At 46.9% G+C, this 21,445-nt stretch overlaps 1 protein-coding gene across 2 annotated transcripts; it reads right to left on the bottom strand.

Annotated features, from left to right (window-relative positions):
- Nucleotides 1-12,873: 12,873 nt before the first annotated feature.
- anp32e (acidic (leucine-rich) nuclear phosphoprotein 32 family, member E) lies at nt 12,874-21,332 on the bottom strand. 2 transcript variants are annotated; one of them, XM_030741384.1, is made up of 7 exons: nt 21,123-21,307; nt 17,522-17,671; nt 16,740-16,862; nt 16,493-16,655; nt 16,296-16,417; nt 15,824-15,860; nt 12,874-15,739 (listed from the first exon to the last, which is right to left on the bottom strand). In XM_030741384.1, the coding sequence occupies exons 1-7, from the start codon at nt 21,174-21,176 to the stop codon at nt 15,657-15,659; spliced, it is 732 nt and encodes a 243-aa protein (XP_030597244.1). In that variant the 5' UTR covers nt 21,177-21,307; the 3' UTR covers nt 12,874-15,656. The 2 variants fall into 2 exon arrangements, with proteins under 2 accessions (XP_030597244.1, XP_030597245.1); XM_030741385.1 differs by lacking the exon at nt 17,522-17,671 and having other exon boundaries at nt 21,123-21,332.
- Nucleotides 21,333-21,445: the final 113 nt, after the last annotated feature.

The raw sequence follows: 21,445 nt of genomic DNA, 5'->3' as shown, positions 1-21,445 counted from the left end.
ATCCAGAGTATTGTGGTGGCCACATATATGCACATTTCACACCAGAATGCCCCAAGCTCTTATTGCGAAGAGAGAGACCGGAATAGATCTGGAAAAGGCGGGAGAGAGAGGCCTGGAATAAAAGGGCTTGACTCCTCCTTTTGCAGGCAGTTATATTTTGAGTTCTAGCTTGTTGTGAGTTTACCGAATAAAGCTGAGACTACATACCTGCTCGTGTCTCCTTCCACCGACTCCTACATTGGTGACCCCGACTAAAGAACATGTCTGCTGACGACAGCTCAACGGCCGCGGCCGCTGTTTCCTCACCAGCCGCCGCCGTTTCCTCACCAGCCGCCGCCGTTTCTCCCGCTATTTTTGCGGCCACGGTCAAGCTCCCGGAGTTCTGGCAGCACGATCCAGAGCCTTGGTTCCAGCATGTGGAGGCCCAGTTTCACCTCCGCGGGATCACCTCAGACGACACCAAGTATTACCATGTCGTCGCGGCGCTGGACTCTGCTTCTACCCGCCGGCTGATGGGACTGCTCCGGAACCCGCCGCCTGCTAACAAGTATGGAGCGCTGAAGGAGAACCTGCTGCGGATTTATCAGCTTTCAGACGAAGAGCGGGCTGATCGCCTGTTGTCCCTGAATGGCTTGGGAGATGGTAAACCCTCTGAGCTGATGGAGCACATGCTGGCTCTGCTCGGCCCGGGCGACGCTTCGTTTCTCTTTACGCATCTGTTCCTGCGCCAGCTCCCCCCTCCCGTACGCACCGCGCTAGCCAGCTCCGCTCTGATACGGGCCAAGGATTACCGCGGGCTAGCTGAAGAGGCGGACAAGATTTTGCTGGCATCCAGGCATTCCGGTGTGCATGCACTTTTACCGAGTGCGGCTCTACAAGGGACGGAGACTAGAGAAGCTGGTGCTGTGGCCGCCGTCGCAGAGCGCCGGAGGAAGGAGAGCGTGCTCTGCTTCTATCATCGCCGGTTCGGAGTGAAGGCGAAGCGCTGCATTCCGCCGTGTACCTTCCAGCACCAGGGAAACGAGAGGGCCGGTGCTCACTAGCAGCTGTGTGCGCTGGCAGCTCGGACAAGCTGCTCTTCATTGAGGACACTGCTTCGGGACGCCGTCTGCTTGTGGACACGGGTGCTCAGCGTAGCATCATGCCGGCTTCAGCTGCGGACGCCTTGGGACAATGTCACGGACCCCTGCTGGACGCGGCGAATGGTACCCCCATTCGCACATATGGAATGAGGTTGGTGACTGTGTGTTTCAAGGGACGTCAGTTTAACTGGGACTTTGTGATAGCGTCTGTGTCAGTACCTATACTCGGCGCTGATTTCTTGTGTGCTTTCAGGTTGTTGGTCGATGTAGCTAATAGGTGCTTGATAGATGCTGTGTCTTTTGATACCTACCCCTGTACACTTGGTAGTCCTGGCCCCCTGCCCCTCGCTAACATGCTTGCCACAGGTGATGAGTACCAGCGTTTGCTTGCCGAGTTTCCCACCCTCACGGTTCCCACCTTCTCTGCAGCCGTAGCTAAACATGGTGTGGAGCATTACATTACCACTGTGGGTCCGCCGGTTTTTGCGCGTGCACGCCGTCTCGATGCCGCGAAGTTAGCGATAGCCAGGGAGGAGTTTGCAAACATGGAGCGCCTTGGTATTGTGCGCCGCTCAAACAGCCCGTGGGCGTCCCCGTTGCACATGGTCCCTAAAGCTGACGGTGGGGATTTTAGGCGCCTTAATAATGCGACGACTAATGACAGGTACCCGGTTCCCCACATTCAAGATTTTTCGGTTCATCTTGCGGGGGCAACTATTTTTTCAAAGGTGGATTTGGTGAGGGGATACCATCAGGTTCCTGTCCATCTGCGTGATGTGCCCAAGACCGCGGTTATCACTCCTTTTGGCCTTTTCGAGTTTTTGCGAATGCCCTTCGGTCTGAAGGGCGCGGCACAGACGTTTCAGCGCCTCATGGACTCCGTTTTGCGTGGTATGCCATTTTTGTTCGTCTATCTGGATGACATACTGGTTGCCAGCCCTTCCGCCGCGGAGCATTCAGTGCACCTCCGCCAGTTGTTTGAGCGTCTCAGTGAGCACGGTTTGATTGTGAATCCAGCTAAATGCCAGTTCGGTCTGCCGGCCATAGAGTTTTTGGGACACCTCGTTTCGCCCCAAGGGGCGTTTCCCCTGCCCGCTAAGGTGGAGGCGGTTTCTGCTTTTCCGCGCCCTTCCTCAGTGAAGCCCCTGCAGGAGTTTTTGGGGATGGTGAACTTTTATAACCGTTTCATCCCCCGGGCTGCTCACCTCATGCACCCTCTGTACAATGCACTTAAGGGCAAGAAAGGCAACCAAGAGATAGAGTGGACACCTGAGCGGGTGCAGGCATTTGACAGTGCCAAAGCTGCTCTTGCCAACGCTGCCCTGCTGGCCCACCCGTCTCCCGAGGCGCCTGTTGCCCTTACGACCGATGCCTCCGATTTTGCAGTCGGGGCCGTGTGCGAACAATGGGTGGGTGGTGCTTGGCAGCCCCTCGCCTTTTTTAGCAGGAAGCTTCGGGATGCGGAGAGAAAGTACAGTACGTTTGACAGGGAGCTCCTTGCCCTTTTTCTCGCGACGCGTCATTTCCGGTTCCTGCTTGAGGGCCGTGACTTTACTGCTTTTGTAGACCACAAACCTCTCACATTTGCCATGGCAAAGGTTTCAGAACCATGGACTGCACGGCAGCAACGGCAGCTTTCTGCTATTTCAGAGTTTACCACTGACATTCAGCACGTCGCCGGCAAGTGTAATCGGGTGGCTGACTGTCTGTCCAGGGCGCAGGTTAGCTCTGTGCATTTGGGAGTGGACTACTCTGCCATGGCTGCCGACCAACTTACGGATACGGAGATTCAGGCTTTTAAGGTGGCCGAGTCCAGTTTGCGTTTGGAAGATGTCTCATTTCAGGATAGTGGCGTAACCCTACTTTGCGACGTCTCATTGGGCAGGCCTCGCCCCTTGGTTCCTGCTTGCTGGCGTCGGCGGGTTTTTGAGGCAGTTCATTCTCTTTCGCACCCAGGAGTTAAAGCCTCAGTTAAGTTGGTAGGGGCCAAGTTTGTGTGGCCCGGCCTCCGGAAAGAGGTCAGGGCGTGGGCTTCCTCATGTGTTGCTTGTCAGCACGCCAAAGTGCAACGACACACCAAATCCCCTCTGGAGCACTTTCCCATACCCCAGAGAAGGTTCGAACATGTCCATGTAGACCTGGTAGGTCCATTTCCCCCTTCCCGGGGTTTCACCCATCTCCTGACAATGGTGGACAGGACGACTCGGTGGCCTGAAGCAGTTCCTTTGGCGTCAACCACCTCAGCAGATGTTGCTCGTGTGTTCGTCTCCTCCTGGGTATCTCGGTTTGGCGTACCGCTTGACTTGACATCTGACAGGGGTCCTCAGTTCACGTCTGAGCTGTGGACTGCTGTGGCGGAGAACCTTGGCGTCAGACTCCATCGCACTACCGCGTACCACCCGCAGGCCAATGGCCTTTGCGAGAGGTTCCACCGTACCATGAAGGCTGCCTTACGGGCTGCGCTGGTGGACAGCAGCTGGGTTGACCGCCTTCCTTGGGTCCTGCTGGGCCTTCGTGCGACACCTAAGGAGGACCTGCAGTCTTCTTCAGCTGAGCTGGTCCTGGGCCAGCCTTTGAGGGTTCCAGGGGAATTCCTTCCTGGTGCATCTGCTTCGGGGGCCGACAAAAGGAGCGGGCCGGTTTTCCCGGGGAATGATAGGTTTTTGGCCCCAGTAGCGGCGCATCACTGCCTTCCACAGTCATATGTGCCAAAGGACCTGATGTCTGCCAAGTACATTTTTATCCGCCATGACGCGCACCGTTCTCCACTTCGACCTCCTTATGATGGTCCATTCCGTGTGCTAGAGGTGGGACCTAAGGATTTTTTGGTTGAGCTGGGAGGTAGTCAGGAGCGGGTTTCGGTGGATCGCCTTAAGCCTGCTCACATGTTTCCGGATGGTCCTATTGAGTTGGCCCAACCTCCGCGCCGCAGTCGTCCTCCCGTTTCTATGCCTCACTCAGAGGACCTGCCCCCAGCTGCTGTTTTTTCCCCTGCGAGGGGGCAGTCTCGCCGTAGTCGGGGCTATGCCCCTCCCTCGTTTTCACCACCTGTGGTCGCCAAGCACAGCCGTAGCGGCCGCCTTGTTAAACCCCCTAGGAGATACTCTTGATGTGGTATTTTATTTTTGCTATGTTGAGTTGAAAATGGTTGCTGTTTTTATTATTGTATTGTTTGCCATTCTGTGTGTTCAGGGGGGGCCTGTGTGGTGGCCACATATATGCACATTTCACACCAGAATGCCCCAAGCTCTTATTGCGAAGAGAGAGACCGGAATAGATCTGGAAAAGGCGGGAGAGAGAGGCCTGGAATAAAAGGGCTTGACTCCTCCTTTTGCAGGCAGTTATATTTTGAGTTCTAGCTTGTTGTGAGTTTACCGCCAATAAAGCTGAGACTACATACCTGCTCGTGTCTCCTTCCACCGACTCCTACAGTATGATTAAAGTGGTGGGTGGGCTCCTTTACATTTTGAGAGAAGCCAATTGAATCTAACAATAGATTAAATGCAGTGTTGAGGCTGTCATTCTCAGCATCTACATGGATGTTAAAATCACCCACTATAATTATTTTATCTGAACTGAGCACTAAATCAGATAAAAAGTCTGAGAAATCAGACAGAAACTCTGAGTAAGGACCAGGTGGACGATAGATAATAACAAATAAAACAGGTTTTTGAGTTTCCAGTTAGGATGGACAAGACTAAGAGTCAGGCTTTCAAAAGAATTAAAACTTTGTCTGGGTCTTTGATTAATTAATAAGCTGGAATTGAAGATTGCAGCTACTCCTCCTCCTCGACCTGTGCTTCGAGCATTCTGACAGTTACTGTGACTCGGGGGTGTTGATTCATTTAAACTAACATATTCATCCAGCTGTAACCAGGTTTTTGTAAGGCAGAATAAATCAATACGTTGATCAATTATTAAATCATTTACTAATAGGGACTTGGAAGAGAGAGACCTAATGTTTAATAATCCACATTTAATTGTTTTATTTTTTGGTGCAGTTGATGAAGCTGTATTATTTATTGTTTTTGAATTTTTATGCTTAAATAGCTTTTTGCTGATTTTAGCTTTGCTTTTTGGTGGTCTGGGAGCAGGCACCGACTCTATGGGGATGGGGTTTTGGGGGGATGGCAGGAGGAGAGAAGCTGCAGAGAGGCGTGTAAGACTGCAACTCTGCTTCCTGGTCTCAACCCTGGGTAGTCAGGTTTTAGGAGGGTTAATAAATTTGGCCAGATTTCTAGAAATGAGAGCTGCTCCATCCAAAGTAGGATGGATGCCGTCTCTCCTAACAAGACCAGGTTTTCCCCAGAAACTTTGCCAATTTTCTATGAAGCCCACGTCATTTTCTTTTTTTTTCATCAGAACTAAAAGGCTTCAGCTAAATGAAACATTGTGAGAGATGATGAACTGCAGGTAAATGTTGTCTCATGGTGCCTTCACACCAGACATCAATTTGTAAACCAATCAGCATTCTCCCCTAACAGACACCTGGAATCAAGTTGCAGAAACACGTTTTCAGAACTTAACAGGAAATCCTCTGATTTCTCTGAGCTCTCATCTTTCTTCCTGACTCTTAATGTGAAGTTGAACCAATCAGCTTCACCTGCCCTGAAACAGCATCAATAAGCTCCTCCACCTTTTCTTATTGTCAGTGGTGTCGGGAGAATTCCAGCTGATGGGTTTTCAAGATGCCTCTTTTTTTAGTTCATATCAAATGCGTCGGGTCGCCTCTTTGTACAGACTGTCTGGAATTGTACTGTGTGACAGTCTGACTTTGGTACAAACGCATCACCAGAAACAGACGACCAGAACTGAAAGTGAAAAAGTGCAACAGACAGCACTGCTGACAGTGACCAGAGGTGGGAAGTAACGAAGTACAAATACTTCGTTACTGTACTTAAGTAGATTTTTCAGGTATCTGTACTTTACTTAAGTATGTATTTTTCTGACTACTTTTTACTTTTACTCCCTACATTTTTACACAAGTATCGGTACTTTCTACTTCTTACATTTTCAAACAGACTCGTTACTTTTTAACACGTCAGAGAGAAGTTTGCATTTCCGGTCAGTGCGCCGTCAAACATCAAACGATCTGAGCCTAAACGGAGGAATATTAACATATAAGAGACAATCGTACTGGTGTATCCTCCATCACCGGGGCTGATCTCGTACAAAGGGATTAAATACGCAAACCCATATAATTAATGTCTCATTTATAGCGCTATAATCGGGCCGGACCGAGTCCGTAAGTTGCGCTGCGGCACATAAACAGCTTAGCTAGCGCTACTGAAGAGGAGCGAGCATGAAGGGAGTAACGTGTGGCAGGTAAATGCAACGTTTCTAAATGCTCAACAAATATCAGCAAACACACAAAGTGTGTGCAGTTTGTCACACAGTGTGTCTGCTAGCTAAAAGAAGAGCTGCTGTATTTCAGGGAGAGCAAAGAGAGAGAAGTTCACTCAGAGATGGAGAAAGAGGACAGGAGAGGAAGAAGAGAGGCTAGAATTAAAGGTAAGGACTGGAAAATAAACTGAAGTATGCTGACTTTGTGTTATTCAAAGATTGTATGAAAATACTGCAGTTTAGTGTGTAATAAATAGGTTAGCTTGTTGTACTGTATTTACAGTAAAGCTCTGTGTTGGACTGGAGCACAGTGTTTGTGTTCATGGTCAGAGTTACAGGTTACATCAGTGCAGCAGAGATGAGTTTGAATCAAAGCTGCTGATGCTGAGATCACTGAATCCCACATTTCTACAGCCTGTATGCTGTCAGTGTAGGGGATGGAGATCAGCTCAGATAGCTGTGAAATACTGGGTTACATCTTTGTGAGTTCACTTCATCCACACAGAGCAGTAAACCTCAGAGCAGCAGCAGCAGGTCAGCTGATCACAGCCTGCACACCAACATCATTTACTGCAGCTACAATAGAAAGCTGTGATTCTTCTCCCCATGCAGAACCACTACAGCTGATCTTAGGGTTCCTCCAGCTTCTGAATCCCACTGTAACCCCTGAGTATCCTCATGTTGGTGTTTAGGTGGAGGCACAGTCACCCTCTACTATGGAGGACACAGAGAATAGACCTGTGTTTAAATTCCCTTTAACAGTTTGTGTCCTACATAACAGATTCAAGCTGAGTGCATTCATTAGGATTAAAATTTAGATTGGAATAACATTTGTATTCTCATGTAATATTATTTTATGTTATTACAATAATATATAATGAGGTTAGCAGGTAGAAGCATCCTCCAAAGAATTACTTTTACTTTCTTACTTTGAGTACATTTCAGAGCCTGTACTTTTTTACTTTTACTTAAGTAGAGAAGTTGAACCAGTACTTCGACTTTTACTAAAGTATTTTTTAACATAAGTACTTGTACTTCGACTTAAGTACAGAATGTCAGTACTTTTGCCACCTCTGACAGTGACTGACAGACAGACCCCCCTCTGTGATTGGCTGTTGGTTTCATTCTCTTCTGGAACTCAACGTGAAAGACTTTGTGCTGTGACTGGACATGAACACCTGCTGCCATCTAATAGTGGGTTTCCTCTGTGGGTTTTTGACTTCCTGAAGTCTCTGCAGCCAATCGGACCACTTTGAAATAAAGAAAGGAGCTTTAATGCTCCCTTTATCACCTCCTTCAGCTGGAGCATCCTTCACAAGAGGATGAGAGTTAATGTCATCCCAGAATTCATGGCGACGTTCCATCCTGATGAAAACAAACTGACACCATGTTTGAAGGACCCACAGCTGCTCTCTGAGCAGCATGAACATCACATTGAATGCACATTTGGAGAAGAAAAATAACTTCATCACAGTGATGGTTGGTTTGCAGTAATTAGCAAGAACTGATGTGCTGAAGAAGTAAGGCGATCTTTTTGTAGTCCAGTTTCCTTCAGACTTTCCTTCACCTCATGTCAAAGTGATGAGGAAGAGAAGACTGTTCTGTGATCACCTGACCCTCAGAGACCAATCAGAGCAGAAACAGCCTGAACAAGTGTTGAACAGCTGAAGGTGTTTTCCCTCTGGGGAGGACAGGAAGCTCCCGGGGGAGAAGGAGGAGGAGGAGAGAGTGTGGTCACAGCTGTTGCCTCCATTAAAGATAATTTAGCAGTTTTATCTGTTTAAATATTACAAAACAGCAGGAGGAGGAGGTCAAAGGTTCACCTCCATCCTCATTTCCTTTCCTCACTCACTTGTCTCCTAGCAGGAAGAAATATGGAGGACAGACAGGAAGTCTGTGAAGCAGTCAGAGCTCATTTTGAAATCTGAAGATCTGCTTTAGTCACACCCTGAGTCAGGCCTCTTCCCGCTGATTGTTAAGAGGTGAGCCACACTTTCATTTTGCTTCACTGCTGTCAAAATCATTTTGAAAACGAACTTTATTTCTGCAGCACTGATCCAACACAAAGTTATAAACAGCTCAAACAAAAAGTAAGCATTAAAGATCATTTTGTAAAATCCTGTTTCAAAAACTGTTGAAAAACTAAAACGTAAACAGAGAGCAGAAGGAAGGAAGGAAGGATAGACTTTGCAAGTGAGGTCTTCAATAGACGGGATAAAACATGGACGTAACTTCCATCTGGCTGCAGACCCTTAGGTAGACCAGCCATATTCAAGTAACCCTACACAACCACCGCCATGGTCACGTGATCCAAAATGGCTGACAAGTGTGGTTAGTGGTCACATGTGAAGAAAACCAATCGCAGCAGAAGTCTCAGGGAAAACGTCCTGATGTCTGTCCACACTTTAACAGCCAATGAGCGAGCAGTTTCATACCCTGACCCGCCCCCTACATATACTGTTTGGTAGGGTAGCATCTGTGGATAAGTTTATAAGTCACCTCTTTAACTTTGTGACAAAGAATTTGTGAGGTAGAGACCAAACCTTCTTCCAGTTAATTCTGTGCATATACCTATTCCAGTAAACACCGGCACAGGGCTGAGAGACTATTTGCTGTTGAAAAAGAGAGCAGATATTCTTGTTTTTGGAAGTTGACAAGAGACAAATCCCAGCAACAGAAGTGTCCATTAAACTGTGTGAGACAGGATCAGGTTTATGACTAATGATGCCTTTCATGATCATAATGAGGCCTGAGGGAACGCATCAAAGACAATCACAAATTCCTCAGCAGTCACTGGAAATTTAAAATGAGACAGAAATTCAGTGTAACTGAACAATGACCCCTGATTATTAAATAGCTGCTTCACATACATTATTTTTTTTTCCAGTTGTCATAGTAGAGGGACTTGTTCTTATACAATATATCTCTACTATGCCAAATTATATATTTGTGAGGAGAATAATTGTGCTTATAGATTAATAGCCAGGATATCAAACATTGTTTGTGGAACGCAGACAGTTTGACTGGGATTGTTTTCATATCCCTTAAATATATATAATTAGGGATGAAGTTCCATAACGAGGTGGGACAGGACAGGTGGTGTTGTATCCATCTGATTTTTATTGTATTATTTATGGTGGAAAAGTCCAGAAAATATAACCCACACAAACACCACCTGCACGTGCTGAGCCATGAGACATCCAAATATTGTTACCCCACTGAGACTTTCAGAAATTATAATCATCAGAAGTAGAGTGGCTTTCTTCAAAAAAGACAAAGTCAGTATTCATCTTTTTAGAAAATAAAAATAAGGCTTTTCATGTAATACTACAACGTAAGCCCCTGGCATTAAGGGAAACAAAAGATAAAGACATGAGTACACTAACAAGATTATGGAAAAGTCAGAACTCAACAGTACTCAAAATTCACTAACAGATTGTGAAGTAACTAATGCTGTCACAGCGGTACAGGGTCAAAAGACTTTTTAACTTAACTGCAGAACACAGTGCTTGAAAGATTTGGATAAACCAAGAGCATGTGCCCTAGTAAGGACTGCAAACTATGACAAATAAACAGAAGTCTTAGATAATGAAGACATTATTGAACAGTTGGGAATGTCAATTTTACTGCAGATTTACTCATCCATTAACATCAAATAATAGTTATGGACCAGCCATCATCTCATGGTTGGGGAGGGGGGAGGAGTATTTCTTTTCCCTCAATAAAGGCACGGCCTCCCACGAAATAGCCCCCCCCCCCATTCTCCCTAGCTTTGGCTACTGATGGCCACAGAAGCTGCTTTTCTCGTGGTCGGACTTGCAGAGGTCTTCAGTGAAGCGTAGCTTGTTGTGAAGAAATGGTGATTTTTTTTTTTGCTGCTTTCCAAACCAGACATCTCGTAGCCGCCGGGATAGGAACCTGATGATGATCGGTCTACGAGCACTCTGATCCTTCTTCTTGGGACCCAGGCGGTGGGCGACATCTCAGAAAGATACAAGCGTGTTCTTTTCCTCAGGAATGATAGCCTGACAGATTTTAAGGGCTGCCAGGCGAGCATCCTCATCTTCCCTCTCGCTGTGTCCACATAACTTCAGATTCCAGCGTCTGGAATAGGCCTCCATCTCAGCAACCCGATTCATGAGATGGGCCATACGATTGTCAGTTTGTGAAACATTGTTTCTGATGAGATAAAGGTTTTCTTTCAAGTCTTTAACTTCGGCCATGCTGGTATCGATTTCTTTCTCCAGTGTATCGATCCTGTTCCCCCAACTCCAATTCCAGACCATCAGCTCTCTCATTGATTAGCTTGGAGCGTGTTTCAATGATGTTGTCACCGTTCAGTTTTTCAGACTTTATATCTTTTTTTTTGGAGCAGGCTCTATCGCACACCCGTGGGGTGAGCGGTAGAGGAGGAAAATTTTCATTATCAAAGTTGCTCCAACGTTCAGTGTAGTCGTGACAGCCTTCCATTACGACATTTACGATCTTCGCAGCTAACTCGTTCTCGTTGAACTAGCAGCATTTGCTCCCTTTCGTTTATTCTTGGCAGACATATTCCTCTGTAGTACGTTTGGATTATCACTCAGTCAATAACCACCTAATGGATTACCGAGTTAGGGATTTCAAACAAAAACAAAAGAGCAGTCCGCGACAGTATTAAGAGAAAAAAGCAGTTCGGCACTTGAAGCTGATCACAGGAGGTGCACACACTGCGCCATCTTGGGGCCTCCCTCACCAGAACCACTGATCTTGAGGCCTCCAAACTTCAGAAACCAGCGGGTGATGTCACAGCAGCCCACGTACTGACCAGACTCTTTAGTTGGAAGCGTCACCGTGGAAACCCAAAAACCTGCCGCTTAAACCATTTAACGTGTGACTGATTATTGTTAACCGTGGATGGAGGCGAGGCGTATTCCTGAGCCAGCGAGTAACCCTCCTGAGAGACATTTTAATTTAAAATGAAACACGTCAGAGAGCCTCAGCAGCAGCAGGTATTTTAAACCACACCCACTCTGGAACGCGGCCTGTGAATATCGTCCTTATTCACCTGGACGTCAGAGAGATTTGAGTCATCGATTACATCCTGACTGAGTAAAAGGATCAATAAGTTGGCCGTTTATTCAAACGCTGGACTCTGAAGCTCAGAGATCCTCCCACTGATTGGCTGATTGAGTTCATTTCCACCAACTGATGAAGAGGCCCAATGACACACTTTATAAAGGAGGGAGTGAAGGAGACAAGGAGATAGGGAAGGAAAAAAAAGCTGAGCGTTAGTTTAAGGGAGGATGAATGTACTCTGCAGGACAATGGCGCCCCCCTCAGGACGATAAACCAAACTGCAGATCAAATCAATCAATTACATTGATAACAAATGTATACTTTTCTCTTGTCTTTGGGTTTAAACTACATTTTCTTGTTCTGTATATGTAAAGAAGCTAAAAATTTATTTTTGATCCCAAAACTTTGCTTTATATACTAATAACATATTGTATATTATAAACGGATGCATCATTCTCACCTATAAAGCCAGTTACTACTGGTTTTCATTTAGGGTTTAACCTTTTTTCAAGTTGTTTTCTCTTCAAAAATTGTCTGTTAAAATGGTAAATGTTCAAATAAGAGAAAAAATAACAATAAATTGATGTATTTTATGTGTTTATGGGTTCTGGGGCAAAAAAATCATTCTAAAATCCACAAAAGCATCGTTTGGCAGGAATAATGGACATTTTCTATTATTTTACAATAAAAAGAGTCAGAAAATAAGACTCGCTTGTCAAAGACAAACATCGTGTCACAGTGTAATCACCTGATCATTTAACACTGGAAAAATGCAGTCACTCACAGGAACAAAAAGAAATATTGATAATTTACTTTGTGATCATTTTTTTTTTTTAGGTTCACATTTCTGTAAAAAATTTAAACATGAATGGGAAAAAAAACATTAATATTAAGGAAGTAAAAGCGGAAGGAAGGGAAGGAAGCACAGGAGGGAAGGAAGGATGAAGTGAGGAAAAGGGTAATAAGGAAGAAAGGGAGGATGTAGGGAGGAAAGGAATAGTGGAAGGAGGTAATATTGAAGGAAAGTAAAAATAAGGAACAAAGAAGCACTGAAGGGGGGAAATTAAGGAAACAAATAAGGAAATTCTTTCTGTTCACTGCCTATAATGAAACTCACCTGCTTCAGCGACCTTTGACCCTTCAGGTGAAGACACGGTTCCTGTCAGACGATGCAGAGGGCACAATCTGCAGTTGAGCCCTGCTCTGCGTCTTACAGGCTATGATCGCAGGTTCGGGGCTTTGATTATTTCTCAGAATGCATCAAGCCCAAAGAACCACACACCTGAGCTCAGGTGTTTACAGACACTTCCTGTTCAGAGGGTTTCATGGACTCGGTGGTACTAACTTTCCAGTTTTTCCTGACTGAACTGAACACATCATCAGGCTCCAGTTTCCAGTTTTCCATTTTTTATTGTTTTTTTTTTTTATTTTATTTAAAACTCAAACACTTTTTTAACACCACAAAAAGTCAAACTTTTTTTGTCCCTACAGACAGGGTGAGGGGTCAAAGGTCAAATATGGGGTTAACTATTACCTCGCTGCAGATAAATGAATATTTAAAAAACACATCTTTAATATCTTTAAAAAAATAAAAACCTGAGTCTATTTACAGTATTGCCTTAGATATGATAAGTTAACCCTGACATCAACAGATCAGACACTCATGACCTTTGACCTTTACACTCTGAACGACAACACACCGGTTCAAAGACAGCTCTGTGTCTCTGTGACAACCAACAGGGGGCGCTAACACGGCAACGGGACCTCAGTTCCCGGCAGAGAACCGGCGCTGCGTTCAAACTGCGGGGCGACCACGAGGAACGTAACCGAGTGACATCGGTTTTTATTCTTGGGGGAAATAACCAAACGCAGTTTCCCGATTCTGTCGCGCTCCCGTTCGCTTCAATAAAACGTAACTTCGATGTCTCACTCGACCGCCGGGTGACGTTTTTTGTGCTTTAGTCGAATTGTTTCGTGGTGGTCGTTTAGTCCCTGAAATGCATTAAAGAAGCGTTTAAATCCACATAAATTCAGTTTATTTCACAGATGCCTCCTTCACCTCAGACTGATATTTTTATCATTAGAAGACTCCTGAATATTCCAGCTTTAACATTAAATGGATTCAAACCAAACTAACTGCGTGTTCTACATTAGAAACAAAGTAGACTCAACTATGTGAAGACAAAATAAAAACTTCTTAAAATACACACACAAATCTCACCACAGTTTTTATTCCAGTGGTTATTCAGGAGCTTTTGACTGAATCACATGACCTTTTAAAAGCATGTCTGATTTAACCTGAAGTCTTGAACATCAGAGGATATAAAACGGTGTGCTGCTTTCAGGAGTGTAAATGTGAGAAAAGCTCACAGTTCACAGCAGTTTGTTAAAAGTCAGAGCTGTACTGCTCAGCGAGGACCAAACAGGAAGTGGCAGGACAGGAAGGAACCGGAGAAAGAGGAGTCCAGATGGCTGACGCGTCCTCATCTTTCTTCAGGTTCACGTGTCAATCTCTCCGTAAACTTTCTGCCTGGTCGAGTTTAGTTAACGTTCCCGCTCTGCGTCACGTTCAGCTGCACGACACCTGAATTAGATGTGACAGGTGTGCCCCATTTTAAGGCTCCGCCCCCTGCAAACGAGTCCACGAGATGAAGAGAAGCGCTGTTCTGTTCAGGAGTTCCCAGAAGCTGTAACAGGTGTGTGTGTTTCCAGCGCTGCCGGATCACACAAACATCTGCTCAGCCTAATCTGATTATCTTTGTGTCCTCAGACTCACTGTTAATTTTATAAATCATTATTATCTTAATGTCACTGTATCACTGATTCTTCTCTAAAGAAGGTTTTCTGAGAACGTTATATTTTGTTCGGTGAGTTACTTTGTGATGCGTTCCCCTCAGCATTAGGTTCTTCATTAATCTGGTCTGATTTGTATTAAAGCTGTTATGTAAATAAAGTTTGATTAATTTGAAATGATGGGTTTCATTTGAGGGACTTCAGTACAACTCCAGACATTTATGTTTTCAAGGCACCTGGATAAACACAACCAATCAAAGCCACTAAATGACACTAAGGTGCTGGCTGGGATTGGCTGACGACTTCAGGTCAAAGTTTAGGTTCTCCTGTAGGACGCGGAGCCTGAAGTGTGGCACGACGGCAGCCTGAACGTCACGAAGAGACGGGCAGCCTGAGGACGAGCCGCTCGGGTTCACGTCTAAAATCAGTAAAAGCTTCTGATCACAAACAAAAACAAACACAACAGAACTAATAACTCCTCCCACCCTGCCCATCCACACCTGTAAAACCCCTACAGCAAATCAAACACACACCAGGAGGGTCCGCAATGTGGACCTGAGCTGCAGCAGGCGAGTCCCTGTGATCCCTGGTTGAAACATGTGACATCCTGAAGGGGGCGCTCTCCTCTCCTGTCACACACCAGAGAGCGGTGCGGCTGCAGCATGAGCCGGCTTCTTCTTCTCTGGTCTGTTTTAAACACTGAGGATGAGATTCAGTGGGCGAAGAACAAAGAATGAGCCTCCCGAGGATGCTTGGACTTCCTGTTTCTGCAGAATGGCCTCTGATGTCAAAGGTCAAACAGTAAAAGTGTAAAAAGAAATAGAGGTCAGGACTGCAGGAGAGGGGGAGAGAGCTTCCTGCTCCTCAGGAAGGTGAAACGCCACACTTGTTGGATGGCGGCAGCTCCGACTCACAGTAAGCAACCAATTAAACCCAGAGCAGAGAGCGAGGCGGCGTCCGGGCGATCGGACTCAGATAATCGCCGACTGCTTGTTGTTTTCTTTTTGCTAGTTTAAATTGAGGCGGCTGTGACTTCGGAGGTCGAGCAGGTCATCTACTAATCAGAGCGTTGGTGGTTTGATCCCTGTCTGCTCCAGTCTGCGTGCCTTGGGAGGCGCTGAAACCCACTTAGGATGCAGGAAGCTGCGGACCGGCGTGGCGGTCAGACGAGGGTCAGACGAAGGTCAGAGTTCAGGCGAGGAGAGGAGGGAAACGTGGCGTCTTCAGCAGGAAGTGACGGGTTCAGACAAAATCTCTCAGAAATTCTCTAAAAATAAACACGTGACTCACAAACGCAAACTATCTCAGGGGGACGCTGCTGGTGGCGGCGGCGGCGGGTGACAGGACGGGACGCCACACAGACGAGGGTCAGCTGCAGGATTACTCATCTTCATCGTCATCTTCCTCGCCATCATCGTCTGCCTCTCTCTTCCTCTTCTGTCCTTGAGTGCCTGCCAAATCCTCTGTAGAAACAGAACAGACCAATCAGAGCAAGCTCCACCCACCTGGGCCCTACATACAGCTGCAACACGATATCACAAGCTCACCTTCGTCCTCCTCTGCATAATCTTCCTCATCCTCATCCTAAAATGAAGCACAGAGAGAAGAGAGAAAGAGCAGCGGATTAACTTGAGAAAAAGTAAAAGGTTCTGATTGGACAACAATAAGGAAGCTCTGAGGTGACATCACTTTGGGCGGAGAGCCATCTGAGTCAGACAGGAAGTGAACAAAAACGCCATAAGAGGAAAGGAATTTGACTGAAAATGAAACAACATTCACTTCAGCGTTCACACACTCACTCCGATGGATGCATCGGGGAAAGTCAGGCTTCAGTATCTTGACAGGCAGGTTGGAGGAGCCGGGGACCGAACCACCGACTGATCAGTAGATGATCCACTACCACCTGAACCACAGCCCCCTTAACCCTGAACCCAAACTGATCAAAAAACTGATATAATATTTTTCAGGTATCCGAGCCACCTGCAGCTCCACCTGCAGGATGAAGTCTGAGTTGCTCACCTGGTTACCCCGGTTCACCTGGAAGCCCAGTCCCGCCTCTCCACCCTCTGAGCCGTCCTCATCCTCATCTTCCTCATCGTCATACACGCCAGTTGGCCCCGCCCCATCCTCGCCATCCTCATCTGCAAACACAGAGTACAATGACACAGAGACCAGGAGGAGGAAGAGGTCCGCCTTCTGTCTGAGCCGAGCCTCACCTTCATCGTCTGCCTCAGAATCAGGCGCCTCGTTGTCCTCCTGGTCAAAGCCGTCCAGGTAGGTCACCTGAGGCAGCAGCTCGAACACGCTCTCCCGGTAGTCCTCCAGAGACGTGATCTCACAATTAAACAGGTCCAGACTCTGCAGGCTCTTCAGGTGTTGCTGTGGCAGGAAACGGCACGTTAAAACATTAAAACATTAGCGTGTTCGCTGTACACACAGCTGGCAGCGGTACGAGAACCTCACCAGCGCCTCAACAGTGCTCAACTCTTTGATCTTGTTCCCACTCAGGTTCAGGTACGTCAGGTTTGGACATTTCTCCGACAGCATCTCCAGAGAACCTGACAGGTTGTTATCACTCAGCTCCAACTGAGGAGAAACAGAGAGAACACAAGGAGAACCTTAAGCAGTCAGGACAGCCGTAAGAACCATTATAGTCAGGAACACCTGAAGAACCTTCAGGAGAGCAACATGAACATGAAGGAGAGCGCTGTAAACAGACAGAAGGACTATAACAACCTTCAGGAGAAACATAAGAAAAGTCAGTAAGGTAACAGTAAGGAGCAATAACAGCAGCCAGGACCATAAGAATCATCTAGAGAACCATAAGAGAAGAGTCAGGAGAACCACATTATGGGCATGAAATCTAAAATAAATGTAGGCTTTGATGAAAAATTTCCTCCTGAAATTTCTGTTATTAATTTGCTGGTTCCACTATGCATTGATTTATTTATTAATTTAACAGCCAAACATGAATTTTGGCGGTGTTGGTCCACCGTATAGCCGCAGACACACGTGTGTGGAGTCAAAGCACAAAGGCGCCCCCCGCTGGACATAAATATCACCATCCAGGAACCTTTAAGGCTCTGTCTTCTAAAGACTCCGCTCTGACCTACAGGGGATGCGCTCTAAATCAAACACAGCATTTAATGTACAAACGACTTCTTCTTCTTCTTCCCCCTGAAACCACCTGATGGAAAAGTGTTTGAACAGGTATTTGATGTCAGACAGGTGACACTGCGTAGCACCTTGCGTAGTTTGGGCAGTGAGGGCAGCTTGGTGAGCGAGGTCAGACCCACGTTGACCATACTGAGGAATTCGAGCTCCGTGAACTCATCGGTCAGACCGTCGACTTCGCCGTCCGCCGAGCGGCTGTTGTCCAGCACCAGCTCCGCTATCTGAGGATGGAGGAAAGCATGATGGGACATCATCACCTGATCAGTGACATCAGTACCATCCCTCAACATAACACAAGCACAGCTTAAGAACCACAATTTACTGATCATTACTGAACATTATTAATCCAATCTACAGCTGACTGTATGGAAGATAAATTCCTCTCTGTCCTTTTACTTCGGGACAGAGAGGATGTTGGTGTAACCAGACTTTGCTTTCTGTGCTCATCTGCCTGATTTTCACTGCATATTGGACCTGGTTATTTTGTTGCTACATTTTTTCAACTTGTTATTCTTGTTAACTTGTCTGCATGAAATCAAAACAGAGATGTCATCTAATGTATTCAAGCTCAACAGAGGTCTTGGTTGTGGCCCCCAGAGCCCTGCTCCAGAAGTTTGGAGATCTACTCATTGGCACAGATTGTTCCCCCATCTCAGCATCCCTGAGGTTTACAATCTGGGTGTCATTCTGGACTCCACACTTTTATTCCAGGCTCATATTAAAATCTGTGACTGAAGCAGGTTTTTCCCACCTAATAACATCTCTTGACTTGGGCCATCACTCACTGACCCTTTAGCAGAGACCTTTATCCATGCCTTTGTCAGCACCCAGCTGGATAACTGTAATGGGGTCCTGTTCAGGATTTTCAGCAAGTCCTAGCCAGGCTCAAGGTTCCACGGGTCTGCTCGCTGTTCCTCGCACCAGCCTCCATAACCTTTGGGGACAGAGGCTCCAGTGTGGCAGCCCCCATCCTTTATAACTCTCTCCCCCTGAGCTTAGCAACGTCCCCACATTGGACTCTTAAAAAACCTCTCGAAACTCATCTCTTCAACAAGGTCTTTAACCTCTAGCTTTTTCGTTTAGTTATACTCCTTTGTAGAGCATCCTTAGGTTTCTTGAGAGGTGCTATACAAATCTAAATTATTGTTATTACTATTATGATGTTGATTTTGTATATTTCTGAGTCTGAGTTAATACTAGAACCATAGAGGATGTCATTCTGACCCCGTACAAAGGCATGTAAAACAGTGATGGTGGCATGCTGGGGTGCCCAGCAACATGTATACACACACATTTTGATGTGAGTGCCGTACACGAGCTACACGTGACTGAGATAAATATGCAGGGGGCTGCAGTTCGATAAAATGTGGAGAAGCGAGCAGGTTGCTGGCTGTGCAGAGCAGCAGGGGAAGTGCAGCTGAAGTGAACAGAGAGTCCTGAGTGTGGAGAACTAATCCGAGCAAATGGAGCGAAATCCGGAGCAGAACTGGGAGGAGGAGCAGAGCGGACGCTGGATGAGAGGCTGCAGGCTGGCGAGGAGGCGGTGGTGTGGACGGTGTGATAGCCTGTCACTGCTGTGCTTCGATAATAAAGAATTTATTAAAATGTGTGTTCTTACTCTGCTGCAGAGGTGAGGTCAGGTTTAAAGTTCACTGTGCTCTGTTTTTATTTTAGTGACACTAACAGCACCGTTATAGGACTCACTGTTAACTTCTCCATAATGACGCTGCTCAGATGTGTGAGCTGATGTGCTGTTTAGTAATTTATTCTAATACATGTTTACACATTATGATCTGCAATCAAATAATCTGAATCATTTAGAAAACCCCATCTTAAATACTTGTTTTATCAAATGTTCTTTGACCAATCAGCTGTAGCCTGAGGTTAGCCCCCAAACCTAATCAACACACACACCTCGTAGAAATGTCCAAGGAGACCTGATGTGTTGCACTCATGCAGGAAATGGAAGTTCTCCTGTTCCTTTCTTTCACAATAAAAGGCCCTGACCTAAATGCTTACATTTTGTTTTTTACTTGCATTACTTGAGCAAAATAAAACAGCAAATATGAACCTGCATTAAACCGTGTACAGGTGTGTGGCTGCAGTTCAAGCTTACCTGTGTCTGCATTTAACACACACACACACACACACACACACACAAACACACACACACACTGGGCTTCAGCAGGAAACAAACCAGCACAGATTTCACATTTCTTTACTGACATCACTGAGAGCATGACAGCTCAGAGATGCACCTGAACAGGTAACAACAGTTCCTCAGATGTGCAGCCGGGACAGGAAGTAGGCTTACAACAAATCAGGTTTGTATGCACGGAGCAGGAAATGACAAGAATAAAATGTAAAAGTATAAAAGAAATATGGAAATAAAACACCATGCAGTAATTTTTTATTTGGGTATTTCATAAGTTACATCTAATTTTAGCCCCTTTTGTCCTCTGTAGGCTGGAATTAAAGCAGTTTATCCATGTTTGATCCTCCATACAGCTGCAGTCACGGAGGTCATTCCAGGGGATCAATAATCTGATCAAACTCTTTATTGATTGGTGATCATGTTTGTTTGTTTGTCATTCTGAAGCTTTTCTCCTGTTTCCTGTTTATATAACAGCGCCTCCTCCTCCCCCCCCCCACGCAGTGCGCGCGCTTTAACCCGCCTTAATCTGCGGCCGGTGGGGATGCGCAGTCCCGCAGTCCCCATCACCATCTGCGCCCACCCCCACCCCCACCCCCACCCTCCGTGAAACACGACGGTGGGTCGGAGCGTGTTATTCAATTGCTGCGGCTTATATAACACACACACATGCGCGCGCAGCTCTGTAACACGCACACGCCGGTTCCGTTACTCCACTTACTATCCGCGCTGTAACGGAGATTATCAGAGGAACATGAGCAGTAATCCATCCTAATCTGCCGTACTCTAAACCCTCAGAGTAACGCCGGCGCCCCGTTACCCGGTAATCTCGTTACACTGACGGGCCGTAGGGATTTCATGTCCGCTTCTGTCAGACAGGAGGGGGAAAATGTCTGCCGGTTAATCCGCTTCGGTAACGGTAAATCGGTAACGCGTTACTGCCCGTCGCACCGCCTCAGAAAAGGATAAAACGACGCTGAAATGAAATGAACTCCGTGCCGCTGTACCGGCGGCCGACTCGGTAAAATGTCCGTGGAAGGACGTTTGACCCGCCGGAGATTTAAAATGTCCGCTCAGAGAAGCGGCGACACGTAGCGGTTTATTCCGGGACTAAGAGCCCCAAACCGGCCGGGACTGACCGTCTACAACCGCTCCGACTCTGATCTAATCCCCCGTAACCTGCCTCCTCACGCCGTTCCCTGCGTTAAAACCGGTGCCGGCGATAATAAAGTTACCTTCCCCCCGTTGATCCGTTACGGTGTTTGGGACGCTACGAGGTGAACGTCCCGCTGGGATTAGGACCGTAAACCTGCTGCTAGCTCGGGCGGGGGCGGACGGACCGAGTTGAGACGGTCCACTTGCGGTCGTGACTGGCTCTAAGAGACTGTCATCCCGGCGGTATCTGCGCTTTAACAGCTGAACATCCAGGCGCAGTGACGCCCGGGAGCGGAGCGGGCAGCCCGGACACCGGGCTCCTGTTGGGCGACACTTGGCAAGTCATTAAAGTCTGAACGGCTCACCTCCGCCGGGCTCCGGTTCCGCAGCTCGAGAGTGATCCTCTTCTTCATGTCCATGCTGGAGCAGCTGGTGCGGCGGTAAATGGCTGAGAGTTCCGGGGGTCGGAGCTGTGCCTGCCCACCTCTGCTGGCAGCACTTTGCCTACTGATCCTCCATGATATCTCGAGCCTTGCCCACTCCGGCGCGGCTCCGCCCCCCACCCTACAGGGTTGGACGTGCGGATCGCAGTTGACGCTATTTGGACGGTGGGCACGCCAATCACAGCTGATCGGGTATTATCCTACGAAATGGGCGGTTACGACATGAAATCCAGGCCGCGCCGCAA

The sequence above is a fragment of the Archocentrus centrarchus genome, chromosome 11, assembly GCF_007364275.1.
Source record: "Archocentrus centrarchus isolate MPI-CPG fArcCen1 chromosome 11, fArcCen1, whole genome shotgun sequence".
Taxonomy (NCBI): Eukaryota; Metazoa; Chordata; class Actinopteri; order Cichliformes; family Cichlidae; genus Archocentrus; species Archocentrus centrarchus.
Note: the sequence above shows the minus strand (reverse complement) of the source record. Positions and strands in the feature narration are given on the sequence as shown.

Excerpts from the sequence above, each read along its gene's own strand:
- anp32e (XM_030741384.1), bottom strand. The coding sequence starts at position 21,176 with ATGGACATGAAGAAGAGGATCACTCTCGAGCTGCGGAACCGGAGCCCG. Across the intron at positions 16,863-17,521 it reads CACTGCCCAAACTACGCAAG|TTGGAGCTGAGTGATAACAA; the intron begins GTGCTACGCAGT and ends GTTTCTCCTCAG. Across the intron at positions 15,740-15,823 it reads TTATGCAGAGGAGGACGAAG|AGGATTTGGCAGGCACTCAA; the intron begins GTGAGCTTGTGA and ends CTGTTTCTACAG.